Raw genomic sequence first — 23,157 nt, 5'->3', positions numbered from 1 at the left:
AACTTGTGAAGCGACATATGATGTTAAGGCATCGAGACGGTGGAGCAGGAGGGGATAGTGGAATGGCAGGAAGAGAGAGTATTTCCTATGGGTGATACTGCAGTGTGCTTGCCATCTATGGTCTACAGATGGCAGCCTTGCCACATGAGAAGTAAGATGTTAGTCGTGTGAGTATGGGGAAAGAGAGAAAATGCTCAATCATGCAAGGAAGCCCAGAATGAGATGACATCAAAGTCGGGACGCACCTGCCTCGAGTCCTAGCAGCTCGCATCGCGCTTGATGCAGTATGGCAGTTACGATGGATGACGTGCAAGCAAAGAACACATGAAGCGGCATATATGTCGCCCATTCAACACTGCTCAAAACATTCAAGTGCTCATTGAATCCGGAAGAGAGACATGAGAATTGACTGGGTATGCATACATCCTACTTGGATGTTTCAACGCTTGTCGCGTCTCGGGCTGGTCTGATCATGATATACCTCTTGTAAACCTCGCCATCTGCCCGAGGAAGACTAACTGCCTTTACCGACGTGAAGCCAACCCGCTCGTACAACCCTTTTCCCGCAGCGGAGCCTTCCACATAGACAGGCAGGCCCTCAGCATCTGCTTGCTGCAGACCCCACTCTACAAGCTGTTTCCCGATGCCATGACGCTGATAGTTTGGATGTACGAAGAGCTGAGCAAGTTCTATACAAAGAAGTCAGCCAGTCTCAGTCAAGAGTCCAGAGTGGAAATCAATGATCGCTAAATGGCAGAAAACATACCCCACATGTTGTAATCTCCTCGGAGAACCTTCTCTCTCTCCTCTGCCACGACGGCAGAAAAATCGGTTCTGTCCCCGTCGGGTGGTGTTGACATCATCCACTGAAGACCGCCAGCAACGAAAAACCCAGCGGCTCCGACAATCTTGCCGCTCGCACTCATATCTACTGCTTTGACTAGTCGCGTTATAGACATTGTGCAAGCTTGCTCGAAACTCGCAGCACGCATCGTACGCTCTTCTTCAACTTTCGATGGATCTTGCATGACGTAACGAGCTTCACTCGTGGCAAACGCGAGGTCGTAGAGAATGGCCGCTTCCGTGGCGTCTTGAGGTTCGAACGGCTGCAGGATGATATGATCTGTCGGAGAGATTGGCGTCAAGGGTTCAACGCTGGAGCCAGGGGATAAATGTGGGAGAAGTTTGAGGCTTGGACCTGGACCTGGACCTGGGCTTGTTGGAGGCGTATTGAGTGATGATAGAGGTGTGTCCGGCCTTGACGATGCATCACTCAAGATATTTGGATTGGCGACTATGGTAGAAATTGAACTACAAACTGGTAGATCAGAACAAGGTCCGTCATGATTCGTCTTTAGGTGCGGTTTGGTGGGATTCTGTGTTTTGCAATTTGAGTTGGTAGTTCGAGGGGAGAGGCTACAGTTATGTTGTAGCCCACGATATCGGGAGTGATTGTCGTCGAAAGAGGAAGGTATGCGTTCGGATGCGTCGAATCTGGCACACATGATTGATATGCACAGTCGATTTTACCAAGACACTATGAGTATGAGAAAAGTATCTTGTCTAGAAGAAACTCAGATGAATATGGAAAACGAGAACGACGATTAAAATTGATGTTCAAATTTCCATGGCGACTGCCTCGAAACTTAAGTCTCACGGCTGCAAGGTCCCAATCATTCGACTCTATGAGAAGTACACACGACTTGTAAGACGTTGACATGATGTATGAGACACATGGTCGAACAATAGTAAGGTCTTTTCCTGGCGAGGAGGGGCAATGGCGTTCGCAAAGGGATGCCCAAGAAGAGTGTTTTATTCAACATGCGAGATACGAGTTGACGCTGATGCATATGAAGAAACTGGAGAATGGTTGGCTATTAGCCAAGGTGTTCACACATGTGGATATGAGTTTTGTTCCATTTGAGTTGATACAGCCCGTCTCCCACACCTCTCAAGTCTGAAGCAGGGGGGAGAAGCAAGCCCAAGCCACGAGAGAACCCCCTCGATTCGATCGACAAGTTTGGAAAACATGCAAACCATGGTTCGAAGCAGAGGTGGCGCTACAGAGAGGGAAACTTACATGCATGCAGATAAATTCGCCGAACACGAAGGCAGGGTTGTTACGCAAGGGGCGACGCCACTCGGAGCTAGAATGAAAAGTCCTATGGTAACACTGACCAAATACTGAACACGATAGAAATCAAAAGCCTTTAAGCGTGAAAAGAATTGAGCCAGAACTTGCGTGTTGGGACCCAACGAAGAACAATAGCATCCCTACCCTAAGTTACAGATTTCAACAAAGCATGGTACAAGGAGCAAATCTCACCAGAGCAAAATTAGAGATGTTTGCAGTAGTGGACTAGAAAAGAGACATGTGAACATGGAAAATGTACCGGTCGTTTTTATGGTTCGTTCATTGTATATATACTCGTTCTCGGCATATTGCATAGCCAGACGTGTTGCAGATGAACAGCCAGAAGATAGGGGTGTTGTAAACCGAAATTTAGAACAATGCGGTTCCCAGAATCAAGAAACGTGTTGTCAAGTTGAAGTGGATATCGATGTCGATGTCGGTAATGATGAGGACTATGGTCCAGCAACAACAACGACGAGGTCGTCTCAGCCCCATACGAGTACAAAAAGGGCGTCTCCCCTCCCGGAGTCGAACGCGGAGGCCTTCCGAATACAACAGATATTACAGTCGGACGTGATAACCACTTCACTAAAGGGAGTTTGTACTATGAGAAAGAGGCTGATTCTAAAACTCATGACCAGAAAAAACGGGGGAAAGACGTCGTCTCCCGACCCCTGGAAAGACTGCAAACAAAAAACTGAGTATCGAGTGTTGGCAAGAATTGAGGGGGTTGTTGTTGGCGTCGCGAACCTCATGTTGTGGCTGGCTAAGCTGAGACCGGGTGACTTGGCAGTTGAGAGTGTACGATTGTGCGCTACTCCGTCTTTACAACTTCAAATCTCGACTCCCCTCAATGTCAACAAGAACCACACTATCGATTTGTGCTGTTGATTGACCGAACGAGAAGTTGTACTGTCCCCTGTCAACCTTCCATGATTTCGACGCCTCGTCGAAGTACGCAAAATCTTTGAGAGCGAGCGACAAATCGACAACTTGTTCTTGACCAGGTTGCAGGAAGACTTTTGCAAATGCTGCGAGTGTCTTGATGGGGTGCTCAGGAGACTGATGTTTCCTGCCGACGTATAGCTGGACGACTGTGGCACCTGCGACGCTCCCGGTGTTTTTCACGGCGACGCTGGCACTGAAAGCATCTGCAGAAGTTTGGGAGACTTTTCCGTTTGTGAAAGCAAATTCAGTATAAGATAGACCGAAGCCAAAGGGGAACTGGATCTTCTCCTTGGGTAGGCGGTCATAGTGGCGATATCCGACGAACACGCCTTCCTCGTACTTGACAGTGAGCTGATCGCCGCTCTTTTCGCCGGGAAAGTTGCCGTGAGCAGGAGCATCCTCGATGTATTTGGGGAATGATACAGGCAATCTTCCGGAAGGGTTGACAGCCCCGGAAATAATGTCGGCAATCGCGTTGCCTGCTTCCTGGCCCGGAAACCACGCCTGAACAAGAGCCGATATCTTATGGAGCCATGGCATAGCGACAGCTACACCTGTGGAGTTTACAACGATGGTCTTTGAATTTACCGACGCTACCGCGTCGACAAGGGCATCCTGCGATCCGTCGCGGGGCAGATTGAAGCTCACTTGATCCTGACCCTCGGTTTCCCAGGGAGGACTGTGTCCCGTGAAAATTATAGCAATATCGCACTCTTTTGCAACATCTACAGCATGGCTGAGCATGTCCAAATCATGCTCTTCTTGATTCATGAAGCCCATTCTCAATCCAGGAAGCCCCGCCAAGATGCTCGTGTCGTTTTCTGCACTCGGGGGCTTCGAGTGAATTCTGATCTTGTACGACTTACCCTTTGTGAAAGGAACTATGAACTCTTCTTCTGGGTTGCCGCCAAGAAGAAAGCCCATGGGATCTGGGGAGTTATGCTTTTGTTCAAACACCACTTTGTCGTTAATGATGACGACGGTAGGGCCAGTACCCGAGCATCCAAGGTAGTGAGAGCCAGTCTCAGAGGGGATGAATGTCGCGCTAAGCTTCAACTCCTTGTCTTTCGCTTCGCTATCGAGGATTGGGCTGACTGTAGATTCCTTGATGTTCACTGTCTTGATGGGCTTATCTGTCTGACCAACGTTGAAGAACTCCATCGTCCAACCATGATTGCCTTCGAGGTCTTTGCAGCCCTTTGCCAGTGGTGGAAGGAGACGATAGGTGTGAGCGCCTTTGGCAAACTTGAACTCAACGCTGTCGCCATATGCATTCTTCAGACCCTGTTCAGGACTTATTCGATAGTGCGCGTGCAGACTCGCACTCCCTCCTCCGTGGATCAAAGCCTCTTCGGCCAGCCCAAACAGTCCGATCTTCTTGCCTTTGACATTTTCTTTTTTTAATGGAAGAACACTACCGTCGTTCTTGAGGAGAGTGATACCCTGACCGCCAACTTCTCGGATAAGTTGGCTGTGTGCTGGATTGACGATGGACCGCTCAGGCGGAATTTCGGGGTTCTCAAACCCACCAACCTTCTCAATGAGGTTCAATACATTCCTCGCACGCTCGGTAATGGTCTCTTCGGTTACATTGCCCTTCTCGATAGCCTCGGTTATAGCCTGAGTCGATCGCCATTTGGTCGGACCGGGCATCTCCAAATCTAGTCCAGCATTCAGCGAATCAGCTGTAGAGTTTGTTCCTCCCCAGTCACTCATCACAGTTCCTTCCCAACCCCACTCGCCTCGTAGGATTTGCTTGAGAAGGAACGTATGTGAATCGGCATGGGTGCCATTGACTTTGTTGTAGGATGTCATGATGGCCCATGGGTTAGCCTCCCTGACTGTGATCTCGAAGGGCTTCAGATAAATTTCCCTCAACGCTCGCTCAGAGATAATCTCGTCGACGGCCAAACGCTCTGTTTCCTGTTCGTTTGCCGCAAAGTGCTTGATTGTGGCCGCAATGCCCTTTTCTTGGATACCCTTGACAACGTGAGCGGCTAGTTTCCCGGTAAGATATGGGTCTTCAGAAAAGCTTTCGAAATTACGGCCGCCGAGGGGATGTCTGTGACAGCACATAGTGGGTGCGAGACTAGACAAGTTAGTATCAATACTCTCCAAGACTGGATGTAGGATCGTACAGCACTCGCGCGCTCTTGGTCTTGGTCTCCTCGGCCAATGCATTTCCTATTCTTTTCGAAAATTCTGGATTCCAGGTTGCAGCCGAGCAGACAGCAGCCGGGAAGCAAGCGGCCCTAGTCCCTCCTGCAAAGACTTCGCCGCGAGCTCCGTTCGGTCCATCACTTGTCTATAAGGGATCAGTGCGAGGATCTATCGATGACCGACTGTTGTTGTACCTTGATAGCCGGAACCCCTTTGTCCGGGATTGGTACAGTCTCCCAAAAGTCCTTCCCAGCAGTAAGAGAGATCTTCTCTTCCAATGTCAGGGTCCGGAGGATACCCTCAACTCTCGAATTCATGGCTATGTATCAACGCCACCGAAGCAGCCGGGACTTTGACTATAATCAGATGGCAAGGGACAGGAAACAAAGACGGCCCAGGACTTGCGGTAGAACGAATATTGAAGAAAAAAGCGTTCTTTATAGAGTCAAGGAGTTGTTCGACACCACACATTTAGATTCCTCCATCGTCTGCAGGTGCTGGCATGATCTTTATAACCTTTTCGGAAGTCTAGAGTCTGCCATACTGCCTCTCAACGGAAGTCTCGCCGTCTTTCCGTTCCCCATCATTCCATACAACGCACCCACACCCAGCTGTGGAGAACGGAATCCGCACACTATTGGCCGATACGATAACATCAACGGTCAAGCGTCCCGGAGTTCTGCCAGGCCAAGGCCTGATTCGCTTTTGACTGCCGCGCCTCTGATGATCCGCCGAAGATCTTCCAGAAGCGAAGGAAGGCGCAGTTCGCTCGGTGCCAAATGATGCGATGGGGGGTCCAGGACGAACGTGGGGAACTGGATGTCGGCAGGAAGATGCGGAATGTAGACGCTCGGAGTAAGTTCGGATGGTAGCGTTGGTAGCGTGAGGCGACGCTTAGTCATGGCACGTGATGGGTGGAACGCGTCTAACAATCCTTACGTCACTCGCCGTCCCATATTTTGACTTTTTCTTAGAAAAGTTATTTTTCTACCTATTTCAAGCATTTTTCTTTCATCTAGAGTTTGTCTACATCTCAAAGCTTTTCTATTTGTGTTCGCTTTTCTATCTCCTTCAAAATGAGCGCATCTCAACTTGCGGGAAAGACGAGCCGGCGGCATCCGCTGCAAAGGTTGGAATCTCCTTCCAAGGGTTTCTCGGGCGTCTTGCATGTGAGTTCCCTTTTTATGTGTTAATTATGCAGGACTGTGGCTAAGACACTCAAATAGGTAGCTGGATTGATAAACTTTTACACATCTTTCAAATTGTGCGTTCACTATTGCTCAAGAGTCGATAACCACGAACTTATCATGAGAATATCATGAGAGTATCAAAGAACATTGCTGACCGAAAAAACAGCTTAACTGACAATCCTAATGTGATGGTCAGTACAATTCTTTTCCTCCCCTCTTCCTTGCTCCCCTCTTCCCTCCTCCTACTTCCTCCCCACCAAAGCTCCAAACTGACCAAACAAAAGAACGAGTCCTTCGGCTGGCACCTCCAATTCCTAACGATAATCGGCCTCTCTATAAGCACACTCTGCTTCGCAGTCGGCCTTTTCGCCGACATAACAAACCCATCTCCCCTCTCCCGCACCCTCTTCACAGCAAAGAACTACCTCCTCCTCGTCGCCGCACCAATAGAACTCACAATCAGCATCTTATACTGGGGTCTCCGAACGATCGACATCGCCCTTGTTGTCCCCCCGTTTGTATCCCCACTGCCTGTGCACTCACCAATGCTAACACAAATAATAGGGATTTGCCGCTACCCCCCCTCCCCACTGATATAGGATTTCACCTTGTTCCAGCCGTCGTGCTTTCGTTGGACGCCGTCCTACTTTCCCCGCCATGGCCGACTTCTCCTGTGAACACGCAGGCGCCGCTGCTTACTCTTGGGCTCTCCACTGGCATTGCGTTTGGGTACTGGTGGTGGATTGAGCTATGCTACTCGCACAATGGGTTCTATCCGTATCCGCTGTTCGGTTTGCTCTCTACTGTGCAACGAATTGGCTTGTTCGCTGTGAGTGGTGCAACGATGTGGGCTGTTGGCGGCGGACTGAGAGTGTTGTATGCGTGGGTCAATGGCTTTGAGACGGTGGAGGCGATGGAGAAGACGAAGCGGGCAAGGAATATGGGAGAGGGTGGGAAGTGGGAATAGAAGTGTGTATATAACCATGCGATATACAACGGTTTAGCCGCCATAGCGACATGGGGAGTATGGATTGATGGGAAATGGGAATGGACTTATCAGTAATCAGGGAGCACATCTTTCATGACAAATTGGTCGTGCCGCAGCAGTAGTCTCACACTGAAACTGGTCAGAAGTACGGGCGAATACACTCAAGTTAAAAAGTAGTTTTATTGTACAAACCTTCTAGCCTCTCATCAGCCTCTCATGCTCGAAAACAAACCGCCAGAAAAGAGCCTCCGTAAAAATGAAGAACATACAGCAGCATTTGCGAAGCGATCCCACAGTATGTTCTCCGTATTGAAAACTATGTTAGATAATATCGAATGTCGTTAATCGTTAGACATATCGCGTAACATCGTGCCGAGTACCAGGCACCAGAATGCGGGAAGGAAAACTACTCGCGCAACCTGTCGCTCTCAGGGAGCAGGCGCACGGATAACACTGTCGCTCTCGCTTTCTGGAACAACAGAGTAAAACCAAAAAAGAACGAAGCGAGAGTCGATCATTTGGGTATCTGTAAGGGCACGCTTGGTACCATATCATAAGGCACGATCAAAGAGTCGAAAAGAATAAGTCGCGTGAATAAGGAACATTGCGGTGGTTGTCCAGTAGGACACGCTGATGGTGTTTAGCTCGTAGCGGGTGAAGGTGGAGCCGTGATTGTGCGTTGATCATCATCATCTAGAGTTTGCTGTTCATACACGTTGTCGCCGTTGTACAACTGGTGGTTGAATGGGAAAACTCGTTGGTCCTGGCCCAAGCCGTATGTGTAGGCGTGATAATGGTAGCTGTTGGCGTGAGGATTGTGTGGGTTTCCGTAAGTCTGTTGATGGAACAAGGGCAGAGCATTCTCCTTGTTATCATACTGGAACTGATCATTCAAAGGTTTGCACGGAGCGAATGTTGGTAGAGGTGATGGCGAGGTTTGATGGGTGAAAGCTGAAGTGAGGTAGTTGAAGCTAGCAGGCTGGGAGAAAGACACCTCTTCCTCGTCCTGAAAAACGTCAAACGTATGCTTGCGCTTCGAAGCGCGGTCACCATAGCTGTAACCATAGCCCGAGCGACCACGGTCTTCGTTGTACTGATTGCGTGCGACGAAGGGATACATTTGGGATCGTGTAAGCTGTCGTGGTCGACGAGCAGCATTGACGTCCATGTCAACGAGCGCAGGCCGAGATAGAGACGGTCGAGGACTCTCCGTCTTGATCTCAATCTCTTCCTCGTCATCATAGACTGAACTGGACATTCGTCGTTGTCTCTTGAATGACCCTTGGGGTGTGAAGATGAGCTCGGTAGCCTCGACCTCTTGGGAGTTAAGCTCCAGTTGCGCAACAACAGAGCTATCTTTCTTCTGGTTCCTCTTGCGCCGCATCTCCGGCGTGGCGGAGTCGAAGATATCCATGCCAGGCCAGTATACTCCCTTGAGCTTCGTGCACTCGCTGACTGCCATTGTGTTCTCGACTACTTCGGTGGGATCGTCATCCTCGATGCTGCATGTGGTGGCAACGGGGTAACGGTAGGCCTTCCGCTCGCCAGGGTCCGAATACTCACTGGAAGTTTCATAGTCTGGGTTTGTGTAGCTGCGGGAGCTTGCGCGGGACTCGGTAGCCCAATACTGCATGTGTGGCGCGAAGGTTCGTTGGCGCAGGACCGGACCTTGATAAGGAGGTGGTGTTGGTGTGACCGAGTGTTCCAGCTTGATGACCTGTTGCTCAGCAAGACGCGGATCGAGAAAACTGCCGGCAGCAGCTCGACGGGCGGGACGTGGCTGCGGAGCCTCGATCCTGGGGGCGGGGGTGGGCCGAGCTGCAGTAGTGAGAGTTAGTCACCGCAGTGAGGGTCAGGTACTGGGGGTGTAGGTGGACAAGTGAAGGTGAAGGTGAAGGTGAAGGTGAAGGTGAGGGCATAGACCGTACCAGCTGGCCTGGCGCGGGTCCGGCGCTTGTCTTTCTGGTTCATCCGGTCCGACATGAGCTCCTCAACGTTCCAGTCGGTGTACCATCGGTCGTAGGCGTCGACCAACCGGCGGGAGGCATCCTCGTTGGTGGAGCGGACCTTGACCTTGTAGTAATTGGATAAGTGACCCTTGCTAGAGACGTGTGTGAGCAGATGCGAGACGTCGCTGAAATTCGGCTTCTTGGGACAGATGTTGCAGTGTAGCGGGATGTTGTTGGACGCCATTGCAGGACGGTGTCGTAAGGAGTGGAAGCGAACAAGCACAATTGAAGGCACTGTCCTTGCAGTACAGTAGTGAAGAAGAGAACCGTACGAAAGGAGCGTGTTGGCTGTGAAGAAGGAGAAGAGGTGGCAGAGAAGCCCGTAGATAGGAGAGTTGGAGCACAGTGATGGCTGCGAGTCACTTCCGCAGCTTCATGGCCCTTGTCCGAATACAGTACATAGGAAAGCGGAAGAACGGCGTAAGCACTGTATTGCTGAAGAGGAGGAAGGAGGTACGTCAGTTGCGAGAAGGAAGAATTTTGTACACGTCCATCGAGCAAGCAGAGCACGTGGGAAAAGCTTAGGCCTTGACAAAAGAGGCAACACCAGCGCACTCTGAAAACGTATCACGCGCTGCATGAGGGACGATATGATTCAATGAATTACAAGAGTTAAGAGAGATGAACTAAAAGTGAGGCTTGCATAGAGCAGATGAGAGGTGTACTATTATGGACGTTCACGCAGACGTCACTAGCTGATATACCAATTCACCTTTCACCAGATATGTCGTTATAGCAAACATAACTCAACGAGGCAGTATAGTTTGCATGTCGTAGTTCAGTTCTAAGGCATCTTCACTTACCCAAGCATCTTCGCGTCACGGACCGCGGCATGCAGCTGCAAAATAGTCAGCGATTTTTGAAAGGCGAGAGAGTGGCAATTGCATACTACACTGGATCCACCTCCTCGAGACCTGGGTGTTTGAGAAGACTGAGCCCAGCAATCCCAAAAACGGTGTGGAAGACGTCAACCATATCGCCGGGTCGATCTGCGAGGCCACCCAGTTCCGGATCCTGCGCTAGTCAGCTTCTGCCCTTCGTGATGATGACAGGGTCGCGTGAATCTGACCTGGCATTGGAGGATAAACCGCGTCAACTTCTCGCCGTCTATCCAGTGCAGCTTGCCGAGCATGGCCATGCTGCTCATCACCCACCAGCTGTAGCACACGTCCTCTTTCTTCTCTGGTCTCCCGTTCAACCCTCCGTTCTTGAGCTGTCGCTCGCTGAGCCACGCCCCGAGCTTCTCTTGATCAACCAGATCGAGCCTCCCCGCAATGGTCAGTGCCCCTACACACGTAAACACCTGACCCGAGTGCGATTCAGCACCCGGACTCGTGCCGTATCCGCCATCGAAGTTGGCACATGAGTGCACGTGCTGGACCGCCTTGTCGACGTCCACCAGGTGAAGGAGCCCCAGCAGCGACAGGGCGTTTAGTGCTCCGTACAGGAAGCGCGTGTCCCGCTCTCCCCACTCGTCACCCGCGAAAGTGCCAGTTTCAGGGTCCTGCAGGCCCGCGATAACTGAGAGTCATGAGCGTGATGATCTGGGGTAGTTTGTGAAACAGACGCACACTGCCCGATTTTCTGGCATCCGCCCGCGACGCGCTTGTCCAGGTCTCCAAAGGCATCGAACGTGGCTAGGATCTGCACACCACTGACAGTGTAGAGCATGTGGGCATCGTGGCCTGGCGCCGCGCCGAAGCCACCGCTTTCATGCAGGCACGAGAAGACAAAGTCGAGGACTTGTGCGCGCGGCAGGGCGTCTGGGCGCCCCAGCAGATGTGCGGCGGTCAGCCCCCAGTAGAGGCCGTTGAGGCGCAGATGCTCGGTGAGCCAGTACTCGAGCTCGTCTTTGCGCTGGAGCGGGTCAGTGCAGAACGTGGGCGACGGCTGCGAGCGCGGCCAGGCAGACGCACAGTGTCGAGGCTCTGGATGTAGGCGACGTGCTTGTCGACGAAGAGGTGCAGCTCCTCTGGCACGGTGCCCACGCCAGCGCGGCCAGGTCCAGACACCAGTGACATATTGGGGGAGATTGTCTGAACGGACGGCGGAGCAGGATCAGGATGATGTGCATGATTGATGTCTCGGTGGCTTTACGGGAGCCAGGGTCTGCAAACGATCATCGTGGCCTTGGCCGCCGCGCGCGCTCGCACGACGAAGCGCTGCCGTGGTGGCCCAGACAGCGCTGCCACGGTCTCACGACGACGATGCAGGCTGCTGTCCACACGCCCAGCTGCGTCGACGGCTGTCCCGCCGCGGTGTTCGGGCTGGACGTGCACCTGTTCGCCGGGATAGGTGGTGGTGCCTGGTTAGCTAGCGTCGCGTTCCCCTGGGGCCGTGCTCCCCATCTTCCCTTTGCCATGCTGTTCACGGGCTCGCTCGCGCACTCAGCCTCAGCCTCTGCCTCTGTGCCGCCGCCGCCGTCTCTCCTGCCCATTGCGGGTCGCGACATGGGCTCGCGCCGAATCGTCGTCCCCGCCCTGCGCGCTTTTGCACCGTCTCTCTGCTGTCGCGAGCAGCCCCGTGGTGACTGACGCTGCCCCCGCCCGCAAATCAATCGCTCCAGTGTCACGGACCGAGTGCTGTCGTCGTCGAACAACGGGCGACTAACGCATGTAGTCAGGAACGCACGCTCATCGCGCCCGAAATAGCTCCACTTCGACCACTTTATCGTATTGAATTATTGCTTCGGCCTGCCTCCGTCCTCTCCTGCAGCGCCCACGGCTGCCGCACACTGCCACCCGCGATATCCCTGTGACCCTGCTCCCTCCCAACGCTCAGAACCCAGGCGGTTGTGCCTCTGTCGACGTGTGTGGTAAGTAATAGCCGGCGCCCGAGGGCCTCCCCTCGCTCTTTGCTCCAGCCATGTGCCTCGCCGTCGTGTGCGACGGGCCTACTTTGTTTGGCGTTCCGCAACCATGGCTGACTGTCTGGCAGACCGCTTGCTTGACGCTCATCCCTTCTTCAGCCACGACACCACCCTGCAAACACTCCACCAGCGCTCCCACTGTTCGTACCACCTTGCACGCCCCCTCTCTCTGACACTCCGCGCATCGACGTCGGCCCCTCCACGTGCTGCAGTCACTGACGGACATGGGCAGGCACAGACACGTCCCTCGCGCAATCACCCCCGACCGCCTCCCGCCAGCAGCCGCAACCCATGCGCCGTTTCCACTAAAGCCACCGACACCCCAATCGCCTGCGACGTACAGCTTGTTCAAGCACGCAGTTGTTTGCCCGCGATCCGAGTCGCCTTTCCACATTGAGATCAGGGCATTCGCTTGCTGCATGATAGGGCTGTGCTGAGCAATCAGTAGCCTTGGACTCTGCCCCGGAGACCACTGCGCAAGATGCCCAAACCGTCGACCCTGTCCCTGGCCGCCATGCGATCAAAAGGCGGCAAGGAAAGCGCCAATGCGCCTTTGAGCCCTATCAGCCCCAGATCTCCAAACGAAATGGACTTCGCGACACCCAATGCCTCCTTTCACAGCGTGCCGGAGTCACCAGCATCGCCCAAGACCCGGAAAGATTCCAAGAACATCTTCTCCAACCTCTCCGCGTCAAAGTCGTCGACGCGACTGATCAACCACGGGAGTTCTGGGCGAACCAAAAGCTCGCCTACACTATACGCAAATTCCAAGAGTGGCTCGTCCACGCCCGAACTCAGCCGTCCTGTTCGAACACCCAACTCTGATGGTAAGCTTACCGTAGCCTGGAAGTGTCCAGTCGTGCTAAACCATGCAGATAATCGCTCTGAAATCGTACAACTCTCCGATCTCCCCATGGATTCATCAAAGCGGAGTACAGCAAAGCCAAAGCAACGAGGATTACTCTCAAGGTCCAAGTCTATCAAATGTGAGGAAAGCCCTGGTACCCGTGCAAAGCTGAACAAAGCTCCTCCACCACAGCTTTCGCCTGCTTCGACGACCTTTACAGCGAACGGTGACGGTGTGCCGATGAAGCAAGCACCACTAGACAAGGGCCAATCGTGGCGGCCTCAACTCGGTCCTGGCAAGGCGCGCACTCGTTCGGCGGACCGTCATGTTGGATCTCAGAATGCCGAGGCAATGTCGGTCACGTCGAGCTCCTACAATGAGAACAAGGGCCCAGGTCTGATGTCTAGTATTGGATCTGGGGCTCGGAAAATGGGCGAGAAAATGGACAACGCTCGAAAAGGCATGTTTGGGAAATTGGGACGCAGCTCCAGCAACCACGAAACCCAGTCACCCGCATCAAACGAACCCTACGTGTACAAGATTATACATACCCCCCTTGTCGAGCAAACCCGGTTGACAAGGATATCGACTCGTTTGGAGCAGTCAAGAGACAAGACGGAGTTTTGGATGCCAGCTCTACCATGGCGGTGCATAGAGTATGTCTCTGCCTTTGAATATCTATGTCGATGAGCTAACGGTGAACGTGCAGCTATTTGAATATGAGAGGCTGCGAAGAGGAAGGTCTCTATCGCGTTCCGGGTAGTGCACAACAGATCAGGTACTACGAGCGGAAATTTGATCAAGGTAAGTCCTACATTCCTCAAATGGCAGTCGATGACTTATACTTTACAGACAGAGACATAGATCTTATCTCCGATGACAACCTGAACGACCCTAATGTGATTGGATCACTCTTCAAAAACTGGCTGCGACAATTGCCCGACGAAATTTTCCCCAAAGCAACCCAAGCGAGGATACAACAGGAATGCCAGGGTGCAAAGACCACACCGCAAATGCTGAAAGACGAACTTTCCAAGCTGCCACCATTCAACTACTACCTTCTCTTTGCAATCACCTGCCATATCAGTTTGTTGCACTCTTGCTCCGAATTCAACAAGATGAACTACAACAATCTCTGCATCTGTTTCCAACCTGCCATCAGGATTGACGCCTTTTGCTTCCAGTTCCTCATCTTGGATTGGCGGAACTGTTGGCAGGGCTGCTGGACGGAGAAAGAATACTTGGAGGCTGAGATGGACTTTTTGAGCGCCATGGAAGCGCAAAGACAGCAACAAATTTCTGGCCACAACAACCCACCTCCAAGCTCTGGTAAAAACAAGCCCTTCCAACCCCCACCACAGATTGGGCAAGCTCAGAAGCCCGTCTCAGTGCGTAGCAATTCGGCAGACCAATTCAAGTCTTCTACGCGAGCTCCCTCAGCGGATAGGAATGGGCGCGTCACACCGCCGAATCCACCTCTGTCATCGTCGGAAACGACAAATTATACCGCTCCTCGCTTGCGTGGCGGCGGACAAGCTGAGCGTGAGTCTTCGACAGAGCGTACTGCATCTTCTTCAGATAGTCGGGAACTGCAATCCCGTGGAATACCCTTGCGTCCCGCACCATCGACAGGCGCTGAAGCTTCCTTCAAGACGGAAGACGGTACCACGCTCACGCAAGCACCACACAGTCGAGGCCCTTCAGATACGCAATTTCGATTGGATTTGAGCAACCCCCCCAGCTCCCCCTTCAATATCAAATTTTAATGGACGGAAAGCCGATGGATGTCCTGGCATCACATATACATGTGGCGATGCCAGATGAAACGTAGTTGGATTTTGATCTGGTTGTGCTCTTGGTCTGTTGTGTGTGTCTGGGCTGCTACGAGGTTGTGATACCCCGTCCATGATCTTTTTGGACTCGTGGAAGCCAATTTTTGCTCGTTTATTTGTTTAGTATCAGCGGTGGAGTTGGTTTGTGCATTCTTAGCTGTGTGTCTTTGCATTGTGGCGTGGTCTTTTTTCGCGAATAGGAAGATTCAGCATGGATGAGTAGGATAGACGGTTGGAGCGTGTACGATTTACAGACGTGGAATTGGAGAGGGAAATTACAGCATTGCCGTTATCAAGCCTGGCTATCTCGACTATCGCTCATGGCACGTGCCCCTCGTACTTAATATCGGAGACTTGCGTCCAGATTTTTTATGGGCGGCTGGTGCGCTAACTTCCAAGGACCACAGAACCAGTGGGAGCCCCAGGCGCTCAGATCAGGGCAGTGACGTCTGCGGCTCGACCCTCGCGACTGTCCACGCCGATCTGACACGTCCCACCGCTCTTGCATTTCTCAACACCACACCGGGCTATCGTCCCCCAGCACCTGCACTGCGAGGATTGGGATGTTTATAACCTCGATCAGCCGCTGAATTAGCTCTCCCATCTTCCTTTCCCTCAACATCTCCACCTGATTGATCATCGCCCTCATTATCGTTACGTTGCAGAATTTTTGTGCATTGTCTGCTATTGTTTACACGCCAGCCCATCCGATCAGTTGCACTACCCATTGTTCAATTGTACCACCCACCGCCATGTCTGCACCTCAAAAGCCAGCTGCACAGGCCGTGTACCTGCTGCCATTAACGGATGCCGGCGCTCCAGACGTGCCAGGAACATACATCTACCTACCACCGCCAACCGAACCTGCGTACAGTGTGCGCTTCCAGATCCAGGGCACCAGCTCGATATGTCGTCAAGGCAGTCTCTGGGTGAACATCCCTGCCAAGGGTGACAAGTTCAAGAGGGACCAGTACCGCGAGTTCAAGTGAGTGTCTGCCCCGTCAAACTTCGCCGAGCCACATCATACTGATATCGACGTCTACCTGCAGACTGACGCCCGACTTCAATGGCATCACGGAAATCGATGTCCCCATTTACGAGGCCAACGCCTTCTCCTTCTACACTACCTACACGCCGCTGCCACAGTGGTCCTTCACAAACGTCGCCTCCCCCGAGCCCACACAGACGTCTACATACTACATTGATGTGTGTCCGCGCCTCACGCTTCAGGGCCAGCAGCTGCCGGTCGAGGCCGTCATCCTCTTCTCATGTCTGTCCAAATTCATGGGTAACTACCCCACCGACTGGGACAACCATCTGCGCGGCATCAGCCAGCGCGGTTACAACATGGTGCATTTCACGCCGCTCATGATTCGCGGCGACTCCAATTCACCGTACAGCATTTACGATCAGCTACAGTTCGACGAGGCCTCTTTCCCCAATGGGGAAAAGGACGTCGCCCGTATGGTCGAGAAGATGCAGACCGAGTTCAACATGCTGGCCATGACGGATGTCGTTTGGAACCACACGGCCAACAACAGCAAGTGGCTCGAAGAGCACCCAGAGTCAGGCTACAATGTTGATACGGCACCCCACCTGCGACCAGCCCTCGACCTCGACACCGCGTTGCTCAAGTTCAGCAAGGCTCTTCACTCGCATGGGCTTCCCACCAAGCTCAACAATGTGGATGATCTCCTCAAGGTCATGGAGGGCGTCAAGACGCACGTACTCGGCGAGTGTAAGCTGTGGGAGTACTACGTGGTCGACATTGAGCGAGACACAAAAGCCATAATCGAGAAATGGGTTGCAGGTCAAGCCACTTTCCTCGATGGCAGCTTTAGTGAGGCTGGTCTTCGCGGTCTCGACGTCGTCAAAAATTGGTCGCTGAAGCAGAAGGCCGATTGGCTAGTCGAACATGCTCTCCGTGGCGGCGACAGGATGGGCGAACGCTTCCGCCGTAGCATCGACCCCTCGATCGGTGCTGGACTTTGCAGCGCTCTGTTTGGTCGTTACGATAGCAGTGCACCAGATGAGAGGGCAGCCCAAGACACCTTCAAGAGCATTTTGAACGAACTCAATCTTCCTTTCTACCGCGAATACGATGGAGACGCGGCAGAGATTATGGAACAGCTTTTCAACCGAACCAAGTACGTTCGCATTGACGATCACGGTCCCAAGATGGGCGAGATCACCGATTCGAGCCCGCTCATCGAGAGCTACTTCACCCGCCTGCCGCTCAACGAGATTACCAAGAAGCACAACCCCGAAGCCCTCGCGCTGGTGAACAATGGCTGGGTCTGGGCGGCGGATGCTTTGAGGGACAACGCTGGACCCAAGTCTCGCGCTTATCTGAGGAGAGAAGTTATTGTCTGGGGTGACTGCGTCAAGCTCCGTTATGGAGATGGCCCGCAAGACAACCCGTATCTCTGGGAACACATGGCCAAGTACACCCGTCTCATGGCCAAGTACTTCCAAGGTTTCCGCATTGACAATTGCCACTCTACGCCTATCCATCTTGCCGAGTACATGCTTGATCAGGCACGACTTGTCAACCCCAACGTCTTTGTTGTTGCCGAATTGTTCTCTGGCTCTGAGGAGATGGATTTCAAGTTTGTTATGCGTCTTGGAATCAGCGCACTTATCCGCGAGGGCATGCAGGCTTGGAGCACGCAAGAGCTGAGCAGACTTGTCCATCGCCATGGCGGTGTACCGATCGGCAGCTTCGACACAGACGAAGTGCTCAATGCCGATAACGCAACAGCTACTTCCAGTTCAAGTGGGTCCGAGACTCATCCAGTCATCAAGAAGATCAAGCGCAGTCCCGTTCACGCTCTCTTCATGGATTGCACTCACGACAACGAGACACCCGCTCAGAAGCGAGACGCTCGCGACACGCTGCCCAGTGCCGCAGTCGTGGCCATGTGTTCTTGCGCTACCGGCAGTGTCTTTGGCTTTGACGAAGTGTACCCTGAGCTGATTGAGCTTGTCCACGAGAAGAGACTCTATTCTTCGGAAAATTCCACCAGCGAGCCTATCAAGGCACAAGCCGGCCAGGGTGGCATCGGAGGAATCAGGAAGATCATCAACGAGATTCATGTTAAAATGGGCCAGGAGGAGTACGACGAGACGTTCATTCATCATGACGGGGAGTACATCACAGTGCAACGCGTCAACCCTCACACCAGGAAGGGATACTTCTTGATTGCGCATACTGCCTTCCCCGGTTATGGCAATGGCAACGCGGGCTTCGGTCAGACCAAGCTGCCTGGAACGAAGGCCAAGCTTATTGGAGCGTGGAACTTGGAAGTCGACAACAGCCCGGAGACGAGAGCCCGTATCATCGGCGACGAGACAACATTACGTGGCTTACCTAGTCAGACCAAAGAGCTCCGAGGCGTGACTATCGAATCCGCCGACGATACAACGATCATCAGCATTCCTGACAAATTTCCTCCCGGCAGTATCGCCCTCTTCGAAACCTGGATGCCCAGCGCGGAACATGCTGACGGCCTGGACAAGCTCGTGACCAGCGGCGCGCGAGCGGCATTCTCTGATGTCACTCTGACTGACTTGAACTTCATTCTATACAAATGTGATCCGGAAGAAAAGGATGCATCAAATGGCAGGGACGGAACATACAACATACCCGGCCACGGTACCCTCGTATATGCCGGTCTGCAAGGCTGGTGGAGTGTACTCCGCGACATTGTGAACGACAACAACCTGGGTCACCCACTTTGCAATCATCTTCGTGAGGGCCCGTGGGCACTGGATTACTGTGTCGGTCGCCTCGAACGAATCTCGGAGAAGAGACAGTACCGCCACATCAAAGGTCCTGCTAAGTGGCTGAGAGAACGCTTCGATGCTATTCGCAAACTTCCCAGCTTCCTGCTTCCCCGTTACTTTGCGCTCGTCATCCAGACCGCCTACAACGCGGCAGTCGATCGGGCGATTGAGCTTATGGGAGAGAATGTTCGAACCGGGCAACAATTCCTGAAAAGCCTTGCGTTGGTCAGCGTTCAGGTCACGGGCTACGTAAACAGTGCTTCCCTGTGGCCCGAGAAGAGTGTACCGAGCATGGCTGCCGGTCTTCCCCATTTCGCCACTGACTGGGCTCGGTGCTGGGGTCGCGATATCACCATCTCTGCCCGTGGTCTATACATGGGAACTGGGAGATACGCTGATGCGAAGGAGCACATTTTGTGCTTCGCCAGCGTCCTGAAACATGGCATGGTCCCCAACCTCTTGAGCGCCGGCAAACTCCCCCGGTACAACTCTCGCGACTCGATCTGGTGGTGTCTCCAAAACATTCAGGACTACACCAAGATTGTTCCAAATGGCTTGGATCTTCTACAGGACAAGGCTAAACGACGCTTCCTCCCTTATGACGACACCTGGTTTCCACACAACGACAAGCGTGCTTACTCTGTATCCTCCACCATTGAGGACGTCATCCAAGAATCGCTACAGCGACACGCCACGGGAATAGAGTTTCGCGAGTATGATGCCGGCCCCAACATTGACAGTCAGATGAAATCGGAGGGCTTCGATATCAAGATCTGGACTGACTGGGAAACTGGTCTCATATTCGGTGGCAATCAGTCGAATTGCGGTACTTGGATGGACAAGATGGGAGAGAGCGAGAAGGCTGGCAGCAAGGGCATTCCTGGCACACCTCGTGACGGCGCTCCAGTCGAGATGATCGGCATGCTGTACAGTACAGTTCGCTGGTGTGCAGACCTGTACGAACAAGGCCACTACAAGTACGAGGGCGTCACGCTGCCTGATGGCAAGACGACCATCACCTTCAAGTCCTGGGCAGAGAAGATCAAGGCGAACTTTGAGCGGACATTCTATGTTCCCCGCACGCCAGAGGAGGATGGCGACTACGACGTCAACACCAAAATTGTCAACCGTCGTGGCATCTACAAGGATTTGTACCGCTCTGGCAAGGAGTACGAAGATTACCAACTTCGCCCGAACTTCCCTGTTGCCATGGCCGTCGCGCCCGACCTATTCGATCCTGACCACGCCCTCTACGCCCTACAAATGGCTGACAGGATACTTCTCGGACCACAAGGCATGAAGACGCTCGATCCCTCGGATCTCAATTACCGCGGTTACTACATCAACAGCGAAGACTCGACCGACTTCCACACTTCCAAGGGCCGCAACTACCATCAGGGTCCTGAGTGGGTCTGGCCAACGGGTTTCTTCCTCCGCGCCCTCCTCAAGTTTGATCTCAAGCGTCGCAAGACACCCGAAGAGCGCGTCGAGAGCTACCAACAGGTGACGAGGAGATTGGCAGGTTGCATGAAGGCCATTCAGGAGTCTCCTTGGGCTGGACTCACGGAGCTTACGCAGAAAGATGGCGACTTCTGCGGCGACTCGTGTCCGACACAATCGTGGTCTGCTAGCTGCATCATCGATTTGTTCCAGGATGCACGAGAGTACGAACTTGAGGAGGCGGCGTCGGGATCGGCGTAAGTTTTGTTTGGAGACGGAGTGGTGCGACTCGATGCTTGGGCTGGTTGAATCCCAGTTATTAGAAAGGGGTGCATAAATACTGGACGCTGTTGATACCTATTAGATCCTACAGACTTTTCTTCTTCAACCCTCCTGCCTTTCCAACTCGTTGTGGTGATGAGTGATGTTCAGAAACTTGTTTCATTCTTTCATTTCATTGGGGCCTGGGTGGCTTTGTCAAAAGTAGCAAGTACTTTTGTCAACCCCTTTTCCTGTCAAGAAAATATGTGTTTCCCGAGGTGTGTTCATGTATTGTCTACAAACGGAAAGTAATGTTTCAAAGTTCAGTCCACTTCAAAGATGAACTCAAGAAATTGCAGTAACTGTACTAGATTGTGGTGAATCTGATCATAGCGATTATCGTTTACATCGACTCGCTATTCCCATGATTCGTAATACGAGATTCACTCATCTTGCACACACAAGCAAAGAATAAAACAATACCATTCATTCCACAACACACGCATCATACGACAAACCCGCCACTGTTCACCTGCCGCGGCTCGCCAGCAGCCTCAAACGTGCCGTTCGTCAACAACCTCAGTCCCTGCGCGGTACTCTGACCCGGCGCAACCCACGTCACATTCGCACCCAACTCTTTCAAAAAGCTCGTAGTGCTATTGTCGAACGCGTATTCGAAGCTGACGAGCGCGGGCGTGAGTTGGTCGTGGATACGCGGCTGAGCTAGGGCTTGTGCGGTCGTCATGTTCCCGTCCAAGATATGGATCAAGTTCTGTATGGTGGCGGTGATGATTCGGGAGCCGCCTGCCGCGCCGATGACGACGTAAAGCGCCTTGGAGATGGTGGCGTTGAGGTGCTCGACGATGACGGGGCTGATGGATGAGAGGGGCCTTTTGCCAGGGCGGATGAAGTTCGCTTCGCTGGGGACGTAGCCGAATGCGTTTGTTGTGTTTGGAATGGAGAAGTCGTTCATTTCGTTGTTCATTATCACGCCGGTTTCGGGGACTACGAGTTTACTGCCAAATAGCAGGTTCACCGTCGTGGTCAGGGTGACGGCCAGGCCGGTGTGGTCGGCTGTTACGACGTGTGAGGTTCCGGGTGTTTCGAGGGACTCGAGACCTTTCGGGTCGTAGTAGGATGTGTTGAAGGTCCTTGTGTCGCTGATCTTTGCGCGGACTTCTGCAGCCGTTTCCGCGGATATCATGTCCTCTTGGTACTCATCAATGCCTGAGAGGTAGAGCGGGTCGCCGAGTTCGGCACGCATGCCGTAGGCAAACTTCATGCTTTCGTCGAGTCGGTGCGTGGTTAGGTTGAGGTTTGAGACGTCGCCGACGTGGGAGTAGCCTTCCATAATTTTTAGGACGGAGAGAGCGACTTCGCCGCCGCTAGGTGCGCTACATGCGGTGAGCTTATAGTCACGGTATGTGATGGTTGAGGGTTTACGGATGGCGACTGTGTAGTTCTTCAGGTCATCGAGGACCATGGTTCCGTTGGCGGCTTGCAGAGCGCGGATTGTAGCGTCTGCAATTGGACCTGTGTAGAATGCATCAGGGCCTTCTGTAGCAATGGTCTCCAGGGTGTCTGCGTATCGTTTTCGCGTGATGGTCTCATTGAGCTTGAGGAGACGGCCTTTGGGCGCAAAGTCAAACGCGAATTGGGGGTCGTTGATGAAGAAATTGGATGTTGCGTTCTCGCTTGCTGAGGAGATGGCCGAGTTCATGTACCTGACCAGGTCCTCGTTGACACGCCAACCCTCTCGAGCTACTTTAATTGCTGGTTGAAGGACTGTGGACCAGGGGAGTACGCCGTAGTTGTCGTGAAGGCGCTGGAGGCCGCGCACTTCACCCGGGATGCCAGAGGCCAGACCGCCTTCGATACTGGCGTCCTCGTTGTTCTTGTACATGTCTTCGAAAGCAGCGGCTGGCGCTGTTTCACGGAAGTCAATGAATTCGTAGGTCCCATTGGCTGCTCGCACGAGCATGAAACCTCCGCCACCCAAGCCTGTCTTATGTCAGTATCGTCGAAATATTCTGATATTCTAGTGCTTACCGGAATGGTACATGCCAATAACACCCACGCAAGCTACGGTACCAACCATGGCATCCGCTGCATTCCCTCCCTTCTTTAGTAACTCGATACCGATGTGGCTACAGACATCGCTCTCCGATGTCACAGCACCCAATTGTCCATCCTCTAGCACGGGCAAGGCAGGATATCCTGTTGGAGATGGCGCGTTGTAGCTGACTGGGTTTCCCAGAGCTGTCTGCAGCGTCAACATGCCGGTCAGGTACTGCGAGAATCGGATAGTGCGCGCCATGATGGCTGTCTGGCAACAAAAAGATTGAAGGGAGGTAGTAATAAACCCAGAAAGCAACGGAGCCATGGGCCCTGCCTGAACTTATACTAATAGAACCCGGGCCGTTTGTCGGCTGCGTTCAGTGATGGTTCGCCCGAGATCCTTGTACCGACACACGGCTTATCGGTCCCCGCGTTCGGCTGATTGGGTAACAGTTACTGTGTGATGTTGTGCAAAATCGCGCCATGCTGGGAGGACGGTGCTTTTGTGCACCTCTGCGCGGGTTGGAAGCACTTTAGCCCTTGATAGAGATGCAGGACGCTTGTCGATTGTAGATAGGCCGGAGTTAGATAGTGAGATAACAGGCGCCAGCACATGAGGCAATTGAAGAGAGGCT

At 52.9% G+C, this 23,157-nt stretch overlaps 9 protein-coding genes and 1 non-coding gene across 10 annotated transcripts; 4 read left to right on the top strand and 6 right to left on the bottom strand.

Moving 5' to 3' along the window:
• Window positions 1–204: 204 nt before the first annotated feature.
• On the bottom strand, window positions 205–1,553 carry P153DRAFT_101464 (acyl-CoA N-acyltransferase). The gene is made up of 2 exons (XM_033661861.1): window positions 767–1,553; window positions 205–689 (listed from the first exon to the last, which is right to left on the bottom strand). Exons 1-2 carry the CDS (start codon window positions 1,503–1,505, stop codon window positions 427–429), a joined length of 1,002 nt encoding a protein of 333 aa, XP_033528335.1. The 5' UTR covers window positions 1,506–1,553; the 3' UTR covers window positions 205–426.
• Window positions 1,554–2,573: 1,020 nt separating this feature from the next.
• P153DRAFT_101389 (glycoside hydrolase family 3 protein) lies at window positions 2,574–5,731 on the bottom strand. The gene is made up of 3 exons (XM_033661860.1): window positions 5,437–5,731; window positions 5,221–5,387; window positions 2,574–5,171 (listed from the first exon to the last, which is right to left on the bottom strand). Exons 1-3 carry the CDS (start codon window positions 5,557–5,559, stop codon window positions 2,960–2,962), a joined length of 2,502 nt encoding a protein of 833 aa, XP_033528334.1. The 5' UTR covers window positions 5,560–5,731; the 3' UTR covers window positions 2,574–2,959.
• On the bottom strand, window positions 2,648–2,732 carry P153DRAFT_t13. The gene has a single exon. It is a non-coding gene; the product is annotated as a tRNA-Tyr (tRNA).
• A 353-nt stretch (window positions 5,732–6,084) lies between the features above and the next one.
• P153DRAFT_101364 (uncharacterized protein) lies at window positions 6,085–7,730 on the top strand. The gene is made up of 3 exons (XM_033661859.1): window positions 6,085–6,411; window positions 6,469–6,946; window positions 6,997–7,730. The coding sequence occupies exons 2-3, from the start codon at window positions 6,561–6,563 to the stop codon at window positions 7,397–7,399; spliced, it is 789 nt and encodes a 262-aa protein (XP_033528333.1). The 5' UTR covers window positions 6,085–6,411; window positions 6,469–6,560; the 3' UTR covers window positions 7,400–7,730.
• Window positions 7,731–8,060: 330 nt separating this feature from the next.
• On the bottom strand, window positions 8,061–9,862 carry P153DRAFT_330604 (uncharacterized protein; the record flags this gene model as incomplete). Its single annotated transcript, XM_033665434.1, has 2 exons — window positions 9,344–9,862; window positions 8,061–9,209 (listed from the first exon to the last, which is right to left on the bottom strand). Exons 1-2 carry the CDS (start codon window positions 9,611–9,613, stop codon window positions 8,061–8,063), a joined length of 1,419 nt encoding a protein of 472 aa, XP_033528332.1. The 5' UTR covers window positions 9,614–9,862.
• Window positions 9,863–10,010: 148 nt separating this feature from the next.
• Window positions 10,011–11,450, bottom strand: P153DRAFT_392567 (geranylgerany transferase type II beta subunit; the record flags this gene model as incomplete). The annotated part of the gene is made up of 4 exons (XM_033671160.1): window positions 10,011–10,443; window positions 10,499–10,950; window positions 11,001–11,286; window positions 11,346–11,450. 4 exons carry the CDS (start codon window positions 11,448–11,450, stop codon window positions 10,318–10,320), a joined length of 969 nt encoding a protein of 322 aa, XP_033528331.1. The 3' UTR covers window positions 10,011–10,317.
• Window positions 11,451–11,492: 42 nt separating this feature from the next.
• On the top strand, window positions 11,493–11,963 carry P153DRAFT_381115 (uncharacterized protein; the record flags this gene model as incomplete). The annotated part of the gene is made up of 1 exon (XM_033670012.1): window positions 11,493–11,963. One exon carries the CDS (start codon window positions 11,493–11,495, stop codon window positions 11,961–11,963), a length of 471 nt encoding a protein of 156 aa, XP_033528330.1.
• An 816-nt stretch (window positions 11,964–12,779) lies between these two features.
• Window positions 12,780–14,911, top strand: P153DRAFT_280044 (uncharacterized protein; the record flags this gene model as incomplete). Its single annotated transcript, XM_033663056.1, has 4 exons — window positions 12,780–13,125; window positions 13,174–13,801; window positions 13,855–13,949; window positions 13,998–14,911. 4 exons carry the CDS (start codon window positions 12,780–12,782, stop codon window positions 14,909–14,911), a joined length of 1,983 nt encoding a protein of 660 aa, XP_033528329.1.
• Window positions 14,912–15,499: 588 nt separating this feature from the next.
• P153DRAFT_392564 (glycoside hydrolase family 133 protein) lies at window positions 15,500–20,662 on the top strand. Its single transcript, XM_033671159.1, has 2 exons — window positions 15,500–15,962; window positions 16,027–20,662. Exons 1-2 carry the CDS (start codon window positions 15,730–15,732, stop codon window positions 20,462–20,464), a joined length of 4,671 nt encoding a protein of 1,556 aa, XP_033528328.1. The 5' UTR covers window positions 15,500–15,729; the 3' UTR covers window positions 20,465–20,662.
• A 307-nt stretch (window positions 20,663–20,969) lies between these two features.
• On the bottom strand, window positions 20,970–22,781 carry P153DRAFT_280630 (gamma-glutamyltranspeptidase; the record flags this gene model as incomplete). The annotated part of the gene is made up of 2 exons (XM_033663083.1): window positions 20,970–22,465; window positions 22,514–22,781. The coding sequence occupies 2 exons, from the start codon at window positions 22,779–22,781 to the stop codon at window positions 20,970–20,972; spliced, it is 1,764 nt and encodes a 587-aa protein (XP_033528327.1).
• Between the last annotated feature and the right edge of the window lie 376 nt (window positions 22,782–23,157).

The sequence above is a fragment of the Dothidotthia symphoricarpi genome (assembly GCF_010015815.1).
Source record: "Dothidotthia symphoricarpi CBS 119687 unplaced genomic scaffold P153scaffold_2, whole genome shotgun sequence".
NCBI lineage: Eukaryota > Fungi > Ascomycota > Dothideomycetes > Pleosporales > Dothidotthiaceae > Dothidotthia > Dothidotthia symphoricarpi.
This window is presented reverse-complemented; position numbering and strand designations above follow the sequence as displayed.